General features: G+C 40.9%; 1 protein-coding gene across 1 annotated transcript in view; it reads left to right on the forward strand.

Annotated features, from left to right (window-relative positions):
* SLC9C2 (solute carrier family 9 member C2 (putative)) overlaps nucleotides 1-19,292 on the forward strand; it is a 98,136-nt gene extending 78,844 nt beyond the window's left edge. Inside the window, exons 21-25 of the mRNA XM_040262806.1 lie at nucleotides 5,691-5,789; nucleotides 8,197-8,364; nucleotides 11,284-11,415; nucleotides 17,238-17,423; nucleotides 19,072-19,292. Coding sequence (XP_040118740.1) covers nucleotides 5,691-5,789; nucleotides 8,197-8,364; nucleotides 11,284-11,415; nucleotides 17,238-17,423; nucleotides 19,072-19,176 — 690 coding nt within the window. The 3' untranslated portion in view covers nucleotides 19,177-19,292. The remainder of the gene's footprint in view (nucleotides 1-5,690; nucleotides 5,790-8,196; nucleotides 8,365-11,283; nucleotides 11,416-17,237; nucleotides 17,424-19,071) is intronic.
* The last annotated feature ends 1,925 nt before the right edge of the window (nucleotides 19,293-21,217 follow it).

A 21,217-nucleotide genomic window follows, 5' to 3' on the forward strand; every position in this document is an offset into this window, starting at 1 on the left:
GTTGAGTGTTCCTATAGGAATGTGTACTCTTTCAATAGATAGCTATTGAATAGCCTTTTTGAGCCAGAGAATGTTCTAGGTTTGGGGATATGGCAGTGAACAAAATAAATTCCTGCTTTCATTGACTTTATGTTATATGGATGGAGACGGACAATGAACATACCCATGCATAAATATATAGTCTGTCAGATGGTAACAAATGCTATATGGAGAAAAGGTGAAAAAGGAGACTATAGGTAGGCAGCTATTCTATATGGATGGTTAGAGAAGATTGTTCTAGTACCTTTCCTCTGGACAGAGATCTGAAATAAGTGAGGGAGCACACCATTTCGATATCTGGGAGAAGGCAGGTGCAGTGCCCTGAGGTGGATATGCTTGCTGTGTTCAAAGTGAAGTCACTCAGTCATGTCCAACTCTTTGTGACCCCCATGGGCTGTAGCCCGCCAGGCTCCTTTGTCCATGGGACTTTCCAGGCAAGAATACTGGAGTGGTTTGCCATTTCCTTCTCCAGGAGATCTTCCCAAACCAGGGATCAAACCCTGGTCTCCCTCACTGAAGGCAGACTCTTTCCTGATGGACCACCAGGGAAGCCCTGACTGCTCTATTCAAGGAACATCACAAAGACCCCTGTGGCAGGACCAGTGCTGGAGGGAGGAGATTAAGACTAAGCATTTGTGGCAAGCTTGAGTTTGTAGAACTTTGTAGGTCATTGTTAGGACGTTGGCTTTTATTCAGAATTAAGTGAAAACATGTTGAAAGGTTTTGAAGAGAGAAGTGACATGATCTAACTTACACTTAAAATTGATCATCTGCTAATGTGTTAAGAATAGGCTGTAGGTGATCAAGGGAAAGCCAGGGCATCCAGGTAGGATGTGATTATGATCATGTAGGCAAGAGATGATAGTGACATGGACGAGTGAAAGTGGTGAGAGGAGTTCAGACTCAATAGGTTTTGAAGAGACAGGATATAAATGTTGATGGAGTGAGTGCTAGAGAGAGAAAGAATGACTTCTAGAATTTTGGCTGAAATAGAAAATAGTCTGAAAATGGATTAGCCCTTTATTTAGATGGGGAAGAGATTTATATGGGGCAGGAGATGGGCAAGAGTTTGATTCTGAATAGGTTAAATTTGAGGAGGCTATTAGACATCCAAGTGGAGCTGTTGAGTAGGCAGTTAGATACATGACTAGAATGTAGGTAGGAGGTCAAATTGGAGAAAGACATTTTGGAGTTTCAGCATAGAGATAATATTTAAGGCCTTGAAACTTGATAATTCAAGGAATTGTTACGAACATCCAAGGGTTGAGTTGTGAGCTGTTGTGAGCTATGAATCAGAGTGATGGTTGCCAGAGGAGGGGAGTGGAAGCTGAGTAAATTAGACAAGTGGGTTAAAGGGTACAAACTTCCAAGTTACAAGATAGAAAATTACTAGGTATACAACATGATGACTATAGTTATATAGTCATTTATGTACAGTATATTTGAAAGCTCTAGGAGTGTAGAATCTAAAAGAATCCATTCTTACCACATGGAAAAAATTTTTATAACTATATGAAGTGATGTATGTTAACTAAATTTACTGTGATAGTCATTTTGCAATATGTGCATGTCAAGTCATTATGCTGTATACCTTAAACTTATATTGTGTGTGTGTGTGTGTGTGTGTACTCAGTCACTCAGTTGTGTCTGACTCTTCACAGCCCTATGGACTGTAGCCCGCCAGGTTCCTCTCTCCATTGTATTTTCCCTGGCAAGAATACTGGAGAGGGTTGCCATTTCCTCTTTCAGGGGAACTTCCTGACCCAGGGATTGAACCTGCATCTCCTGCATTGCAGGCGGACTCTTTACTGCTAAGTAGTTCTGTCTCAGTAAAGCTGGAAAAGAAGAATTGAGGAATTATCCATCAAATAGGAGAAAAAAAAAAGAATGGTGTCCCAGAGCTAAGTGAATAAAGCATTTCAAGAAAGAGAAAGTGATCAACTATGTCATATGAGGCTGAGAGATCACATAAGATGAAGTCTGAAAATTGACTATTAGATTTAATAATGTAAAAGTCAATTTTTAAAAGGAGAATCCATACGTCTGTGTTTTTATGTGAATTTTAAAACTTGGCAACCAATTCAGAATTTTAAAGATACTATGCAAGCCAAACAAAATATATCTGTAGACTGGATATGACTCATGGACCACCAGTTTGTGGTTTTAGTTTTAAATGGCTATTATATGAGTGAAAGTCACTCAGTCATGTCTGACTCTTTTCGACCCCATGGACTATACAGTCCATCCCTTCTCCAGGTGATCTTCCAACCCAGGGATTGAACCCAGGTCTCCCACATTGCAGGTGGATTCTTTACCAGCTGAGCCACAAGGGAAGCCCAAGAATACTGGAGTGGGTAGCCTATCCCTTCTCCAGCAGATCTTCCCAATATAGGAATCAAACCGGGGTCTCCTGCATTGCAGGTGGATTCTTTACCAACTGAGCTATCAGGGGTGCCCTGATAATTATATGAATTATATCATAGTAATATGAATTATATGAATAGTAACTGTTTCATCAACTTGTTGAAACCTATTGGAATCAGGAAAACTCTGTGACAAAGAGTGGTGCTTGTTTTACTGTAAATTTGGTTGTACTCTACCTTGTGATCTAGACATGGAGATATATGTCATGTGTTTAACTATAATGGGAGAAGGCAATGGCACCCCACTCCAGTACTCTTGCCTGGAAAATCCCATGGACAGAGGAGCCTGGTAGGCTGCAGTCCATGGAGTAACTAGGAGTCGGACTCGACTGAGTGACTTCACTTTCACTTTTCACTTTCATGCATTGGAGAAGGAAATGGCAACCCACTCCTTGCCTGGAGAATCCCAGGGACAGCGGAGCCTGGTGGGCTGCCGTCTCTGGGGTTGCAGAGTCGGACACGACTGAAGCGACTTAGCAGCAGCAGCAGCAGTGTTTACTTCATGCCAGAAATTTTTGAATTTCCCTTTTGAAATTAATTTCAAATTTAATTAAATTAAGACTTGTATGGTTGAAAGTAACAAAACCCTATCTGAACTAGTTTAAGCAAGAGAGGATCTTACTAACAATATATTGCAGTGGTATACGAGAAGAAAAGGGCAGCAGGGAATGAGATAGATAGCATCACCCACTCAATGGACATGAATCTGAGCAAACCCTGGAAGACAGTGAAGGACAGGAAAGCCTGGCATGCTGCAGTCCATGGGGTTGCAAAGAGTGAGACATGACTTAGTGACTGAACAACAGATGCTAAGAAACAGTTGACAGACTAACCCTGAACAGGGTGAGAATCAGGCCAGCTCTGGAATGTCAGTGGTAGGAATTTGTGGACTCTTCCTTTAGCACATGGCTATGATGAACCAGTTCTCACTCCAGGCTCTTTGTCCTTTAGTTCAAATTCTTGAGAGAGAAATCCAACTAGCTTAGCTTGAATCAAACGTCCAGCTTTGGGGAGTACAAGTGTGACTGTGAGAAGGGGGAAACCTAATGGGCAGGGGCCGATGAAGGTAGTCTGAGGAATAGAGGGTGGGAGGTGAGGGATGGGCTTGGACTGGGAAGAAGGTATCTAAGGGGTGTTAATTACAATCTTCATCCTCTTCAGTTTTTTAAAATATCCAAGTTTAAAATTCGAATTTGGTTCTTTATAGGTAATGCTCTCACAAGGATAATTAACTGACCATCCTGCAGTGAGTTGGGGAGGAGTGGGGAAAACAGTGGGTTAGGAACTCCATAAATTGATGCTTTCCATACACCTGAGATGAATCTATGACCAGGGCACAAGCTTCCTCCACTCCTTAGCCTGCCATGCCTAAGCAAAGCTGGCAGACGCTCTCCACTGCCTTTCAGACATGACTCACTCTTTTTTAAAAAAAAGTTTATGTATTTATTTTTGGTGGTGCTGGGTCTTCACTGCTGTGTGAATTTTCTCTAGGTGCAGAGAGCAGTGGCCACTCTTCATGGCAGTGCTGGGGCCTCTCACTGTGGTGGCTTCTCTTGTTGCAGAGCACAGGCTGTAGAGCACACGGGCCTCAGTAGTTGCCGCACGTGGGCTTGGTAGTTGCCGCTCTCCGGCTCTAAAATGGTTCACTCATTAAGTGGCCCTTTACCTTAAGATGTTGGTTATTGGTAGCCACTTAAATCAGATTTCACTGGGGTAAAGAAAAATGTGATGAATTGGGAGCACATGAGCATTATTCTCATTAGGGTTAGCCCAGGGAATGCATGGAAAAATCCATATAGTAAACAAAAGAAACACCCCCTTATTACAGATGTTAATTTCAATCTTGGTTTCTATCACAGCAGCAACAGTTAGTTTTCACTACTCCTTCCTCCTTTCATCCTTCAACTGTTGTAGTTAATTAAAAAGGTAATAGTATATCAGGATAAGCCTAAAGACAACAATTGGAAAAAATAAAGATCTGAATAATACATAACGGCTAGCTTTAAAAAAAAATATGGTGAAGTCATCCACGTTTATTTCAACACTGTAAAATAATTCAGAAGTAAAAAGTGATATCCTTTCACTCCCCACCCTATACTAAGTGATAACTACTATGAAGGATTTAAAAATATGTTTCCTCCACATCTTTGTAAAATGCAAACATGTCACTGTAAGTCTCCTGTTAGAAATCCTTCAGTGACTACCCCCTGGTTTTGGGAAAAGTTCAAACTTAAAAAAAAAAAATGTATTTGGATGTGTCAGATCTTATGTGGCACACAAGATCCTCATCACTTCATATGGGATCTTTCCTTGCAGTGCGCAGACTCTCTAGTTGTGGCACGTGGATTATCAAGTTGTGGTGCCTGGGCTCCAGAGTGTGCGGGCTTTTTACCGTGCATGTGAGCCCCTTGGAGACCTGGCTCTGGCTCACCTCTCCAGTCCAGCCGCCACCCGGACTCCAGGCACTTCTGCCTTTTTCTCCGTAAAGCACCAAAAAATTATACTTTGTGATTTTGTTACTATAAAGTTGAATATATTAGCATTAGATGCTTTAGTATTAAGACAGTTTACTCTACCTAAAAGTTGTCTTATTTTCTTCTGATTTTAAAAGAAACTAAAACATAGTTGTGAATCCCTAAAAGTACTGTGAACTCTGGACACTGTGCCTATTGATGCCTAATGGATAACTCCACCCTGGTCTCCATCCCTCCTTGCCTGAGATATACTGAATCTTCTGTGTTACCCCACAATGCAGTTATTCTATTTGCTGAACTGAATCCTCTGCCCTGAATGGTCTTCAGCTCATGGTATCCTGGCTATCTTGTTGCTCTTCCTTCAGATCTCAGTTTAGCTGTTCCTTCCCTAGACACCCAAGTCAGGGTTCCTGTGGCCTTTCTGAATTTGTTTCCCAGAGTGCCCTGCCCCTGTCTCCTTGACCAGAATTATTATACTTTATTGTAAACATTTATCCAACCTAGCATTTATTGGGTGTTTCTGCCAGTCACTCTGCTAGGTCCAAAGCACAAAGTCTGCAGTTTGCTTGCTTGTCCCCTTTTTCTCTAAAACTTAATGAGGTTTGTCAAAACATTATAACATTAACAAATCAAAGAATATAGTTTGTTTTTTATGCTACTTTTTAGCTTTAAAATCTTATTTCTCTTTAGAGAAGTAGATTATGAAGATTTGTGTTGATTCTTTTTCTTTCCATTCCTGTTTCTTTTCTTTCAGGAAAGAGCTAAACTTGCCTATTTTGACTATGGAGATGTCATTTGTAAAGAAGGTGAAATGCCACAAGGAATCTACTTGATTATTTCAGGAATGGCAATCGTAAGGAACTATTTATTCTTTACTAAAAATATATCTTGAAAGTTGTAATTATCACATAAGGAGAAATTTAGGAATCAAGAAAATTTCAGATTTTTAACATAATTTCTTTTCCAAATGAAACCATTTCTGTTTGGTGCTAACAGAACTGCTGAGAGATAATTATAACACCCACCATCTGAAAGGTGCTTCCCATCTTACAAAATGCTTTCATAATTATTACTTGTTCTTCACAACGATCCTGGCAGGAACAGTCTTTTCTGTGATGGTCATATAAGTAACCCAGTACTTGGAGTGACCTAGTACTCATCTAAAGGAAATGAGAGTCAAGGTTGAGGAAATAGACCACAGTGTCACATTCTCCCAGAGGTCAAATAGGGATGAAGAGCATACCATTTTTAACTAATAGGAGGTTTTTGTTGTTAGTAAGAGTGATAGGGACAAGAATCCTTTAGCAACTGAAGACCAATAGCTGGATCCATGGGTAAGCCCCAGATACGACCAACATAATTTCTAGATCCTATATGACAGTAACAAGTGACAAACCCTTATTATTAGTGCAAATAATATATTTGGCTTTATATTTTTAGAATGAGTGTTTCAGACCTTAAAAAAGCCAAAATTAATCATGGAAATAAACTATAATTATAAATACTAACTAGCACTTATTAAGTGTCTGGCACTTTTCATTCATTCATTTACTCATTCATTCAACAAATATTTACTTCATTGCTATTATGCAGTAGGCACATTCATTCTAGGCACAGAACTGAGAAAACACAAAAAAGCCCTGTCTTCTTAGAAGTTAATTTTTTGTAGAAGCATAGAAGGAGACAGAACAATGGACAAAGTACCTAAGTTAAATATGTAGTATGTTAGCAGTGATCAAGAGTTGAAGAGGCTAGTTGTGATATTTAAAAAGATGATCGAGAATGGCAATATGTTAGGACATTTTGTCCTTCTATCAACCTCATGAGAAAAGTGACGGACAGAGAAATCAATCCATTTGTCCCTCTCCAGTCTTGATGACTACTTCCTTTTCTACTTTGAGGGCTCATGTGATTACATTGGAGTCCACAGGATAATCCAGAATCATCTCTTTAAGTTTAGCTGATTAGTAACCTTAATTCTACCTGCAAAATCCCTTCACAGTAGTTCATAGATCAATGTTTGATTGAATAACAAAAAGATAGAAACCTTGGAAGGCCTTCTTTAAAATTCTGCTTGCCACAGATGTAATCATCTTTCTTTGGTTTGTAAAAAGCAGAACTATTCTTTTTTACTGTTAAGTCCCCTACATACAGACCTTCAAGTTGCAAACTTTCAAAGATACGAGTATGCCCCTATATGCCGGCTGTACTGCTCTACTTTTCAATATACTGCACTGTAAGCTTAAAAATGTTTTGTTTATTTTTTGTGTTTGTTTTTATGTGTTATTTGTGTGAAAAGTATTATAAACCTATTACAGTATAGTACTATATAGCCAATTGTGTTAGTTGGGCACCTAGGTTAACTTTGTTGGACTTACAAACATATTGGACTTAAGAACACACTTTCAGAACGGAACTTGTTTGTGTGTAGGGGACTTGTACTCAAAAGGCTTTTGGACTTCATTAAAAATTAAATTTAAAAATGTCAGAGTTCTTTGGAAGCATGAGTGCCTCTACAAGTTTGAATGGTGGAACTCACTAGGAGAGGGTACAACTTTCACAGCAATTCCTTCAGTGATGTTTTTCCATTTCTTGTGTCTTGGGCAATAGCCTTCCTCTTTGGTACTTACAACTAAACTTTCTGGAAAGTTCTGTAATCCTTCTGGTTAATTCTTGCATCTTCCTCCTGAAATCTGATGACTTTCTTTTACACCACCCATGCCTACCAGTTCTTTTCCTGAAGTAACTCAACCATCCTGTGTTCATCCTAAAACCTTTTTCTGCTAATGTCTCATGGTAATTATTCTTAAGCATCTTAAGGGAGGCAAGATTTCTGCTGAAATTATAACTTGGCTTGGGGTCATATTCATTCATGAAATCTGGCTTATGCATCTATGCAATCAAAAATTTTTTCCACCTGAGGCACTAGCCCATTATGCTAAGAATATCTAATAGACTTAGAGTGGGCACTTGCATTTAGTGGCAGACTACTATGACTACTTTTGGTAGAATTTTTATATAAGGAAGGTAAATAGGGGTCATCTGTAAAGCTATAAGATTTGAAACAGTCTCAGCTTGGAGAGTGGAAATGTGAAAGAAATGATTTTTGGAAGCCCAGTTCCTCCTTCCCATCTGAAAGGATTCATAAGGAATCTTTTCCTTCTATTGTAATAATTGCAAGAAACACTGGGAGCTCCTAGGGTTTGGTCAAGGGCTCCTGATTTTGTATTTCCCTTTGCTCAATTATTTCTCCATTGCAGTTGGAGAGTTCACCTCCTACTTTTGGAATAGACAGGAGCCTAAGGCCTGACAGAGAGTCCACAACTAGGTTTACCGAGTACTGTACCAGTGGAGACATAATTGGAGAATTGAGCTGTCTACTTAAGCGTGAAATTGAATATACTGTCATCTGTGAAACTATTCTGCAGGTAAGCACCTGGTTCTGTCTATACTGTGGGTGTTAATTCTTCCTCAAATTAGTAAGGAGTGCCAGCACTTTTTTTGGGTTGGGGGAGGGTTCTATTATTTTAGTCAACCCAACCAGCTATTGTGAAGCAGGTAGCTGAGAAAGGCCAATTTGATGTCTCACATCCACTATGGTGTCTGGAGGGAGATTTTTTTTTAAAAAACAGTTAAATTTATTCATTTTTAATTGAAGAATAATTGCTTTACAGTATTGTGTTGGTTTCTGCCAAACATCAACATGAATTAGCCATAGGTATACCTGTGTCCCCTCCCTCTTGAACTGGAGGCAGATATTTTAACCAAAGAGTCTTTGTCACTTTTTTTAATTAGAAGAGAAAATATCTAACTTCTGATGTTGTAAAGATAAGATGCCTGGCATGTTTAGGTGCTCCATAAATGGCTACCATTATGGGAGTAGTGTTTTTAAAGAATACTTGTGTTTCAAATCTTTCTTCCATTTTTCACTTGCTAAGTAAGAATTTTATTTAACAAATAAGTGGTCTGATAATGGGGTAGCTGTGGGCAATTCAAATAGAAATTAGTGAAAGTTCCTGCTACTGCTACTGCTAAGTCACTTCAGTCGTGTCCGACTCTGTGTGATCCCATAGACAGCAGCCCACCAGGCTCCCCCGTCCCTGGGATTCTCCAGGCAAGAACACGACTGGGTTGCCATTTCCTTCTCCAGTGCATGAAAGTGAAAAGTGAAAGTGAAGTCACTCAGTAGTGTCTGACTGTTAGCAACCCCATGGACTACAGCCTACCAGTCTCCTCCATCCATGGGATTTTCCAGGCAAGAGTACTGGAGTGGGTTGCCATTGCCTTCTCCGAGTGAAAGTTCCTACTTACAAAGAATTCTCAAGCTTTGGGGACTGTTAGATGCAATGGAGCAAAGTGCAGAGTCTTAGGAGTGTGACAAACAGAAAGGAATGTTGCTTTATCAGTTTCATACCATTTCACTTTTAGAAGAGAAGAGAAAACATGAATGTATTCACAAGGCTGAACTGAATTTGCTGAAGTTCAGGTAGCTTGAATTCTGAGAGTCGTCTTCCTTGTTTGGATTGGCACTTTGCTCTGAAAGCAAATACTATGAATAAGTGCACGTTACCTACTGTGGCAGTAAAAATAAATAAGTTTATGTGGCTTAGTTCCATAATCTTGGGCTCATGATTATTCTCAGTTCAGTTCAGTTCATTTCAGTCTTTCAGTCGTGTCCACCTCTTTGCGACCCTATGAACTGCAGCACGTCAGGCCTCCCTGTCCATCATCAACTCCCAGAGTTTACCCAAACTCATGTCCATTGAGTTGGTGATGCCATCCAACCATCTCATCCTCTGTCATTCCCTTCTCCTCCTGCCCTCAATCTTTCCCAGCATCAGGGTCTTTTCAAATGAGTCAGCACTCTGCATCAGGTGGCCAAAGTATTGGAGTTTCAGCTTCAACATCAGACCCTCTAATGAACACCCAGGACTGATCTCCTTTAGGATAGACTGGTTGGATCTCCTTGCAGTCCAAAGGACTTTCAAGAGTCTTCTCCAACACCACAGTTCAAAAGCATCAATTCTTTGGCCCCCAACTTTCTTTATAGTCCAACTCTCACATCCATACATGACCACTAGAAAAACCATAGCCTTGACTAGTCAGACCTTTGTTGGCAAAGTAATGTCTCTGCTTTTTAATATGCTGTCTAGGTTGGTCATAAATTGCCTTCAAGGAAGCCCCCCAAAATAAAGTCTGACACTGTTTCCACTGATTCCCCATCTATTTGCCATGAAGTGATGGGACCGGATGCCATCATCTTCGTTTTCTGAATGTTGAGCTTTAAGCCAACTGTTTCACTCTCCTCTTTCACTTTCATCAAGAGGCTCTTTAGTTCTTCTTCACTTTCTGCCATAAGGGTGGTGTCATCTGCGTATCTGAGGTTATTGATATTTCTCCCAGCAATCTTGATTCCAGTTTCTGCTTCCTCCAGCCCAGCGTTTCTCATGATGTACTCTGCATAGAAGTTAAATAAGCAGGGTGACAATATACAGCCTTGACATACTCCTTTTCCTATTTGGAACCAGTCTGTTGTTCCATGTCCAGTTCTAACTGTTGCTTCCTGACCTGTATACAGGTTCCTCAAGAGGCAGGTCAGGTGGTTTGGTATTCCCATCTCTTGAAGAATTTTCCATAGGTTTATTGTGATCCACACAGTCAAAGGCTTTGGCATAGTCAATAAATCAGAAATAGATGTTTTTCTGGAACTCTCTTGCTTTTTCCATGATCCAGCGGATGTTGGCAATTTGATCTCCGGTTCCTCTCCCTTTTCTAAAACCAGCTTGAACCTCTGGAAGTTCATGATTATCCTAGCTATTGATTAATATAACATTTTCTGGACTAGTATTAAGTCTATAGCTTTAATTGAACTGTACATTTTATCATATTATACTTAAATTGCAGAGTATCATAATTAATATACTAGAGTTGATAGCTTTTCTAACAGGTTAGGTGAAGATGAAACCTACAGTCTTTTAGAATTTTCGGCTGTGCTAGGTGTTCATTGCTGCTGAGGGCTTTCTCTAATTGTGGTGAGTGGGAGCTACTTTTCTTTGCGCTGCATAGGCTTCTCATTGCTGTGGCTTCTCTTATTGCAGAGCACAGGCTCTAGGCACAAGAGCTTCAGCAGTTGCAGCATGCAGTCTTAGTAGTTGTGGTTCATGGGCTTAGTTGCTCTGAGGTACATGGAATATTCCTGGACCAAGGATTGAACCCGTGTCCCCTGCATTGACAGGTGGATTCTCATCCACTGTACCACCAGGGAAGTCCTACAGGCATTTGTTTTTCTGATGATTTAATAATTTATTTTCAAATCAAGCATACTGTTTGATGCTTTGTCATTTCAGGTCTGTTTTATCTCCCTGGAGGATTTATATGAAGGCTTTGATTTCTTCTGGCCATCCCTGGAATATAAAATATGGCTGAAGCTTGCTCTCGGTATTGCCTATCAGTATTTTGAATCAAGTCTTGTTGATGAGGTCAGTTGCATGATTAAAATATGAATTAAGTTTTATTTCCTGTATTTTTTTTACAAAATAAATTTCATATTTTGGAGACAGAGAAAAGAAGGTACGTTTGATCTTTCAAAGTAAGATTTCAGAATCTTTACTACTCTGTTATTCTGAGTTCCTGGAGGTCATCGGTCCCCTTGTGACAGCTGATTTTTCCCAGGCTACCCCCAGTCATGCCTAAAAAATAAGAGAGTAAGCAAATCTTAAATAGGTAGATCCCCAAGAATCAAGCAGAGCATTAATTAGTGAGTTACTGATCACAAGTTTGGTGTTTATTAGTCTATTCTATATACCTACGTTATTATAAATTATTTGCCTTTTCAAATTTTTATTGAGTTTACCAAGCCTCATCTATGAACTTTCTCTTCAGAAACTAGCGGTTCAGGTCTGTTCTTGGACTGGTAAAATTTACAACCTATATTTTCATTCCATTTAGTAATTTTTTGATCCCCTACCATGAGTCAGGAACTGGGGAAGTGACAAACCTGAAGTTTAAGAACATTCATTGAATTGTGATACTGAATATAAATATTGGGTTAAAAATGAGCATATATCAAGAGAATTAGAAGAAAAACCACAGACTGGGAGAAAATATTTGCAATAGACATATCAGAAAAAGAACTATTATCCAAAATATACAAGGAGCTTTAAAACTCAACATAGGGAAAAAACCCAGCCTGATTAAAAAATGGGCCAAAGCTGATAATAGATAACTTCACCAGAGAAGATATATGAATAGCAAATAAATATAGGAAAAGATACTCCACATCACGTCATCAGTTCAGTTCAGTTCAGTCACTCAGTTGTGTCCGACTCTTTGTGACCCCATGAATCGCAGCACGCCAGGCCTCCCTGTCCATCACCAACTCCCAGAGTTCACCCAAACTCACATGCATCGAGTCGGTGATGCCATCCAGCCATCTCATCCTCTGTCATCCCCTTCTCCTCCTGCCCCCAATCCCTCCCAGCATCAGAGTCTTTTCCAATGAGTCAACTCTTCGCATGAGGTGGCCAAAGTATTGGAGCTTCAGCGTCAGCATCATTCCTTCCAATGAACACCCAGGACTTGTCTTCTTTAGGATGAACTGGTTGGATCTCCTTGCAGTCCAAGGGACTCTCAAGGGTCTTCTCCAACACCACAGTTCAAAAGCATCAATTCTTCGGCGCTCAGCTTTCTTCACAGTCCAGCTCTCACATCCATACATGACCACTGGAAAAACCATAGCCTTGACTAGATGGACCTTTGTTGGCAAAGTAATATCTCTGCTTTTTAATATGCTATCTAGGTTGGTGATAACTTTCCTTCCAAGGAGTAATCATCTTTTAATTTCATGGCTGCAATCACCATCTGCATTTTGGAGCCCCCCAAAATAAAGTCTGACATTGTTTCCTCTGTTTCCCCATCTATTTCCCATGAAGTGATGGGACCAGATGCCATGATCTTCGTTTTCTGAATGTTGAGCTTTAAGCCAAGTTTTTCACTCTCCTCTTTCACTTTCATCAACAGGCTTTTTAGTTCTTCTTCACTTTCTGCCATAAGGGTGGTGTCATCTGCATATCTGAGGTTATTGATATTTCTTCCAGCAATCTTGATTCCAGCTTATGCTTCTTCCAGCCCAGCGTTTCTCATGATGTACTCTGCATAGAAGTTAAATAAGCAGGGTGACAATATACAGCCTTGAGTACTCCTTTTCCTATTTGGAACCAGTCTGTTGTTCCATGTCCAGTTCTAACTACTGCTTCCTGACCTGCGTATAGGTTTCTCAAGAGAACAGTATGTCATCAGGGAAATGCAAATTAAAACAGTGTGATACCATTGTTGTTGTTGTTGTTCAGTTGCCCAGTCATGTTCGACTGTGACACCAGGTACTGACTGCAGCTTGCCAGGCCTCCTTGTCTCTCACCATCTCCTGGAGTTTGCCCAAGTTCATGTTCATTGCATTGGTGATGCCTTTCAACCATCTCATCCTCTGACACCTTCTTCTCCTTCTGCCCTCAATCCTTCCCAGCATCAGGGACTTTTCCAATGAGTCATCTATTCATATCAGATGACCAAAATACTGGAGCTTCAGCTTCAGCATCAGTCTTCTAGTTAATATTCAGGGTTGATCTCCCTTAAGATTGAGTGGTTTTATCTCCTGGCTGCCCAAGGGACTTTCAGGAGTCTTCTCCAGCACCACAGTTTGAAGCCATCAGTTATTTAGCGTTCTGTCTTCTTTATGGTCCAGCTCTCACAACTGTACGTGACCATTGAGAAGACCTTGACTAAATGGACCTTTGTTGGCAGAGTAATGTCTCTGCTTTTCAACACACTGTCTAGGTTTGTCATCGCTTTCCTGCCAAGAAGCAGTCGTCTTCTGATTTCATCACTGCAGTTACCGTCCGCAGTGATTTTGGAGCCCAAGAAGAGGAAATCTGTCCCTGCTTCCACCTTTTCCCCTTCTATTTGCCATAAGTAATGGGGCTGGATGCCATGATCTTAGTTTTTTTTTTTTTTAATATTTAGTCTTAAGGTGGCTGTTTCACTCTCCTCCCTCACCCTCATCAAGAGGCTCTTTAGTGCCTCTCTTTTTTCTGCCATTACAGTGGTATCATCCGCATATCTGAGGTTGTTGATGATTCTCCTGCCTATCTTGATTCCAGCTTGTATCTCATCCAGCCTGGCATTTCTCATGATGTGCTCAGCGTATGATTGATTGTGAAGTCACTCAGTTGTGTCTGACTCTTTGTGACCCCATGGACTGTAGCCTTCCAGGCTCCTCTGTCCATGGGATTTTCCAGGCAATAGTACTGGAGTGGATTGCCATTTCCTTCTCCAGGGGATCTTCCTGACCCAGGGATCGAACCTGGGTCTCCTGCATTGCAGACAGACGCTTTACCCTCTGAGCCATCAGGGAAGTCATATAGGTGCTCAGCGTATAGGTTAAGCAAATAGGGTGACAGCAGACAGCCCTGTTGTACTCCTTTCTCAATCTTGAACCAATCAGTTGTTCCATACTTCTATCGCTGCTTGACCTAATTATAGGCTTCTCAGGAGACAGGTAAGATGATCTGGTATTCCCACCTCTTTAAGAGCTTTCCACAGTTTGTCATGATCCACACTGTCAAAGGAAACAGAGAGAAATGTTTTTTTGAAATTCCCTTGCTTTCTCTATAATCCAGCGAATGTTGGCAATTTGATCTCTAGTTCCTCTTCCTCTTCTAAACCCGGCTTGGACAACTGGAAGTTCTTGGTTCATGTAAGGTTGAAGCCTAACCTAACATGCAAGATTTTAAGCACGAACCTTCCTGGGCTTCCCTTGTGGCTCAGCTGGTAAAGAATCCGCCTGCAGTGAGGGAGGCCTGGGTTCGATCCCTGGTTGGGAAGATTCCCTGGGTTGAGAAGATCCCCTGGAGAAGGAAAAGGCTACCCACTCCAGTATTATAGCCTGGAGAATTCCATGGACTATACAGTACCTGGAGTCACAGAGTCAGACACGACTGAGTGACTTTCACTTTACTTACTAGCATGGGAGATGAGTGCAATTGTCCAATTATGCAATTGTCCAATGGTTAGCACATTCTTTGGTACTCTTCTTGGGGATTAGGATGAATATTGACCTTTTCTAGTCCTCTGGCCATTGCTGGGTCTTCCAGATTTGCCAACATAATGAATGCAAAACCCTGATGGCATCATCCTTTAGGGATTTGAATAATTCTGCTGGAATTTCATCTTATCCACTAGCTTTATTAACAGCAGTGCTTCTTAAGGCCCACTTGACTTCACGCTCCAGAATGTCTGGATCTGGGTGACTAACCACACCATTGTAGTAATCTGGTTCATTAAGATCTTTTTTATATAGTTCTTATGTGTATTCTTTCCATTTCTTCTTGATCTCTTCTGCTTCTATAGATCTCTACCATTATTATGCCCGTCTTTGGGAGGAATGTTCCCTTATGTTTCCAGTTTTTCTGAAGAGATCTCTAGTCTTTCCCCTTTTGTTGTTTTCTTCTATTATTAAGCATTGTTTATTAAAGAAGGCCTTCTTTGTCTCTTCTAGCTATTTTCTGGGACTCTGTACTTTGGATGTACTTTTCCCTCTCTCCCTTGCTTTTTGCTTCTCTTCATTCTTCCGCTATTTGTAAGGCCTCCTCAGATAACCACTTTGCCTTCTTGCTTTTCTTTTTCTTTGGGATGGTATTGTTTGCCGCCTCCTGTACAGTATTACGGATCTCTGTCAATGGTTCTTCAGACACCCTGTTAACTAGATCTAGTCCCTTGAATCTATTCATTACTATTGGTAATTCTCCTCTGCTCTTCCCCAGTAGCATATTGGACGCCTTCAGACCCACGGGACTCATCTTTTGGTGTCATATCTTTTTGACCATTTATACAATTCATGAAGTTCTCGTGGCAAGTACACTGGGGTGGTTTGCCATTCCCTCCTCCAGTGGATCACGTTTTGTCAGAACTCTCTGCTATGATCTGTCTGTCTAGGGTGGCCCTGCAGAGCATGGCTCATAGCTTCATTGTGTCATGCAAGCCCCTTTGCCACAACAAGGCAGTGATCCATGAAGGAAGTGATACTGTTACACACCTATTAATTGGCCAGTGACAACACCACATGGTGGCCAGGGTGTGGAACAACAAGAACTCTTCTTCATTGTTGGTGAGAATGCAAAATGGTAAACAGCCACTTTGGAAGAGAGTTTGGTGGTTTCTTACAAAACTAACATGCTGTTGCCATATGATACAGCAAGCACTCTCTTTGATATTTACCCAAAGGAATTAAAAAACTATGTCCACACAAATACCTACACATGGATTTTTTAAAAAACAAATTGAAGTATATTTGATTTATAATGTTTTGTTATTTTCATGTGTACAGCAATGTGATTCAGTTATAATATATATATTATATTCTTTTTCAGATTTTTTTCTTATAGATTGTTATAAAATATCAGTATAGTTCCCTGTGCTATATAGTACATACTTGTTGGCTATCTATTTTATATATAGTAGTGTGTATGTGATTATCTCTCCCTCCCTCTTTGGTAATCATAAGTTCGTATATGAGTTTATTTGTATCATTTTTTAAGATTCCACATAATAAATGATGTCACATGATATTTGTTTTTCAATGTTTGGCTTTCACTTAGTATGATAATCTCTAGGTCCATCCATGTTGCTACAAATGGCATTACTTCGTTCTATTTTATGACTGAGTAATATTCTATTGTATATATGTACCACGTCTTCTCTATCCATTCCTCTGTTGTTGGACATTTAGGTTGTTTCCGTGCCTTGGCTGTTGTGAATAATGGTCCAGTGAACACTGGGATGCATGTATCTTTTCTCTGGATATATGCCCAGGAGTGAGACTGCTAGATCATATGGTAGTTTAATTTTTAATTTTTTGAGGAACTTCCTACTATTTTACAAAGTGGTTGCACCAATTTACCGTCCACAGAAGATTCCCCCTTTTCTCTACATCCTTGCCAATACTTGTTACTTGTTGTCCTTTTGATGATAAGTCATTCTGTTGAGCTGGTTTGCATTTCCCTGATGCATCACCGACTCAATGGACATGGGTTTGGGTAGACTCCGGGAGTTGGTGATGGACAGGGAGGCCTGGCGTGCTGCGATTCATGGGGTCACAAAGAGTCAGACACGACTGAGCGACTGAACTGAACTGAACTGAGCTGATGATTAATGATGTTGAACATCTTTTCATGTGGAATATGCTTTCTTCTTGATATCATGTGTTATTTTATATGATTTATAGAAAAGAAATCTAATTTTATTGTAGGACCTAAAGTTTCAGAAGTGTGTGATGCTCAATCATGCATATGTGGAGACTTTATCAAGCTATAATGAAATGAGTATTGATAACGTGAACATGAAATTTGTTATTCTTGTGTATGGCAGTGTTATTGATACCAAGACGGAGGTACCATATTTTGCACCTTGCATTTTACCTAAAACCTGTGAACAGGTAAGGAGGGTCATTTCTTAAGAGTCTTCTGCTTTTCATGGTGCCCCATAAGTGACTTTAAAAACTCAACTAACCACCTTAAAGAAATTTAGGTTTCTCTAAACCTAGAAAGACCCTATAGTTCTCACCTGCCCTTAACAAAACAGTCAGAATGTCCCCAGGGCTTGTGTGCTGCGTTGTGCAAGTTGTGCCCTGCATTACAGTGGACCTGAGGGGCCAGTGGGGCAGGAATCTGCCTACTCTCTGCTTGCCAAGCTCTTTGCCCTGGCATGGGCTGTGCCTCCCTAGAGAAGGATGGGGAGCATTCTTCCTAGTTTGTGTGCAAGACAGTGACACTGCTTGCTAGGACGGTTCTGGAAGTATCTGCACTGGTCGATAAGAAGGGAGATGCGTCAGGGTCATGTCACTTTGTTGCCACATTAGGGCCTAGGGACACAACTCAATAGAGGACCCTAAACCCCATCATTCCATGCCTCTGTAAGGAAGGGGGAAGTGTGAGTGCCTGGGATATAACAGGGGATGGGAAGAATAGAAGCCAGGTCCCTAATGGGTGAAGCCACTCGCTGTTAGACCACAGCTGTGATGTGAGGATAGAGCCCAAGTATGAGGAGGACTAAGAGGCTGTGAGAAGAGCTAACATGTCTTTATTTTGGTAACAAGTTTCTCCCCTTTGGGAGAGACCCTTTCTGCTTGTTCAGGCTGAGAAAGGTCATTAATTAAAGCTCCTAAAAAGCTCCTAAAAAGTGCATTTGCCACTTTCCTAACATACTTACTTTGTCAACCTCTCAACAGTTCAGAAGGTGAAGGTAATTTTTTTTTTTTAATAGAAGTGAAAAATCACTTTAACTTTGAAATAAGGGGTAGGGGACCATGGGATCAATCCCCACAGTTTTGTTAAGACACCAGAGTTTGGAGGCAGGCATACTTGGATTTAAGACATGATGCCTGTGCCCACTAGGTGTGTGAGGCTAGGCACTTAGAAAGATGCCTTCTAACCCTCAGTATCCTCTTACTAAGATGAGGATAATAGCAGCAGCCATCTCATAAGGTTCTTGTGGGGATTAAATGTGATAATATCTAGAAATGATAGTTATATGTGACTTACGTATGCTGCTTGCATTCTGGGAGGGCAGATTTTGTGGCAGTTGGGCAAAAACTCAGTGAAAAAAGCTTTTATTTTTTTCCTATCTGGGAAGGCTTGGTCCTGAGCCCTTGAATGTCAATGTCAGAATAAAAGTAACTCAGTGGATGCTGGGGATTCCATTTTCCAAATTGGTTAAAAGTAAGGTGTAGAAATTTCCTTTCTGATATTTATACAAATGCAAAAGATAATTTCCTGGTCCAAGACCTCTTAAAATTATTTTACATTTTTGATCGCTTACTTTTTCACGTATTAAGCCATGTAAGAATCCATTCATTCATCTGTTCTTCCATCCTTCCATCCAACCATCCACCCACCCATCCCTCACCTATCCAAGACTCTTTGAAACAAGGTAAAAGAGGATTTGAAATGAAAAAGATAGAACTTAGGTTAGAGGTTAGTTCTATGTTTTAGCTTATTTTTTAATATTCTTTGGAAAGGCTAGGAGGCAGCTAGATTAGAGGTCAAAGAATGCTCTTTTGACTGATTTTGGCTTTTCTCCTTTAGGTGCAGGGAACTTCAGATTTAAGCAAGCTGTTGGTTATCCAAGCAGCTGCGCCTGACAAAAATGATGGCAATGCCAAGGTCATGGGTAAGGGGGTAGCTCTTTAGAGGTAGGCAAGCCACTGAGATAGAATTTTGATATGTGAGCTTCATTTTATTCTAAAAAAATGATTTGAGGGCACTGTGTGTGTTTGTCATCTGTTTCCATTCTTGGGCCCACCCTGGCTGCCACACTGCTTCTGGGAGGTCACATTTCAGAGCCTTTCAGACACTGAAGTCCAGGTGGCTCTGACGCTCTCGTGTGTCTCCTTCCACAACCCTGTTGGGGGTAGCAGCTGCTCCCTTTACTCTGATCCTACAGGCTGGAGCCCCACAGTGGTGCTGGGGGACAGAGCAGGAGTTGGGGTGGGGGAATAGACTCACACAGCAGGCCCAGGTATGGGATCCGGTTTTCTCTCAATGACCAAAGGGAATATAGAATCGAACCCATGCTCATGGAACAGTCCAAGCCATGGTCACAACCAAAACTCAAATGACTTGCTTTGAGGTGACTTTGATAGTCACTACATAATTATTGTCACTAAGTGCATATGAGTGCCCATTTGCTTATATCATGGTGCTAAGCATACTGTAAAGAAGACTTTCCAGGAAGGCCTTGCTGTAGGGAAAATGTGTTCAAGATCTTTCATTCAGTGCTTAGCATCCTGCCTTACCAAGCCCAGGGTCACCATTTCCCCAGCTACTTCAGCTTGAAAACACAACTATCCTCGATTTGCTTCTCTAATTTAGCCTTCACGGTGTCTTTAGGTCTGCCACTCTGCTGCTTTCACAGCACTCCTGGGGCACAGGAGTATATGGCAAGGCTGGGAGCTCAGGGTCTAGTGTTAACCCTCATAAGGTACCCCGAGGGCTATTGAGTTGGTGAAGTTTTTGGAGTGAGGGAAATATATTATCTGCATTCCCCAATGTCTCTGGGATGAAAGTCACAAGTGGCAGTCCCATGGATTTGATTCAGCCAGTACACTGTATTTGGCTTACATCTGTGTTTTCTTTTAAAATTGTCATGTATAAAAATCCAGAAATTTCACATTTAAAAAAATACAAATTTTGAGCTTTTCTTAAAAAAAAATTGGGAAGTCTTTGAACACTCAGTCCTTTTATCTATGTGTGGCAACAACCAGATAGAGCTGAGCACTGCTGGCTCCTACACAGGAAGCAGATGCTCTGTGGTCTGCCACAGTTCACACCCTCCCTCTTGTGTTATATCCAAACCACTTGGTCTGTGTGACCTGCCTGTCCTCATTTGGATTTGCCAGCCCTTGTATTGGACTTTTGGAAGCCTAGTTCACAAATCTCCTTGAGGGAAGAATGTAAAAAGCCCATTTGAATGGGGAGACTTACAGGAAGGAAGTAAACTGAGATTTCAGAATATCCTCTTGCTACCAATACTGTGAAATTCCTAATGTAATTTTTCTCTTTCATGCATTTATTTGGACTGGCTCAGGCAACACGGGTCTTGGAATGACTAAGAGAGTCTACCAGTGGAAGAAAAAAGATGAGGTAATTAACTTGACACTTTGGATTTTTCTTATTGTGACTATTAAACTACACAGTGAAAATAAATTGTGAAGTCAAGTAGCAACATGTAGGTGGCGAGAAAAGAAACTCTTAGTGGCAATGCTTTAATATGGGAAAATTGGGATTAGAGTTCACCTGAATTACTTAACAGTTAAAATTATAGAATATGTTTGGAAATCATAATTTTGCCATGATTCCCTCTCCCAATTTCCCCCCTCCTAATTCCCTTCCCTGGTATTTATTTAAAAAAATTAATTTTGGCTGCACTGGGTCTTCATTGCTATCCGTGGGCTTTCTCGAGTTCTGGCAAGCAGGGACTACTGTCATTGTGGTGTGTGGCTTCTCTTGTTGCAGAGCATAGGCCCTGAGCATGGAGGCTTCAATAGTTGCAGCTCCTAGGCTCTAGAACGCAGGCCCAAGCAGTTGTGGCACACAGGCTTAGTTGTCCCTTGGCATGTGGAATCTTCCCAAACCCAGGGATCATTGGCAGGCAAATTCTTAACCACTGGACCACCAGGGAAGTCCTACCCTGATATTTAGTTCAAAGGTAGGGATCTCTGGGATCAGAGGT

The sequence above is a fragment of the Oryx dammah genome, unplaced genomic scaffold, assembly GCF_014754425.2.
Source record: "Oryx dammah isolate SB20612 unplaced genomic scaffold, SCBI_Odam_1.1 HiC_scaffold_21, whole genome shotgun sequence".
Taxonomy (NCBI): Eukaryota; Metazoa; Chordata; class Mammalia; order Artiodactyla; family Bovidae; genus Oryx; species Oryx dammah.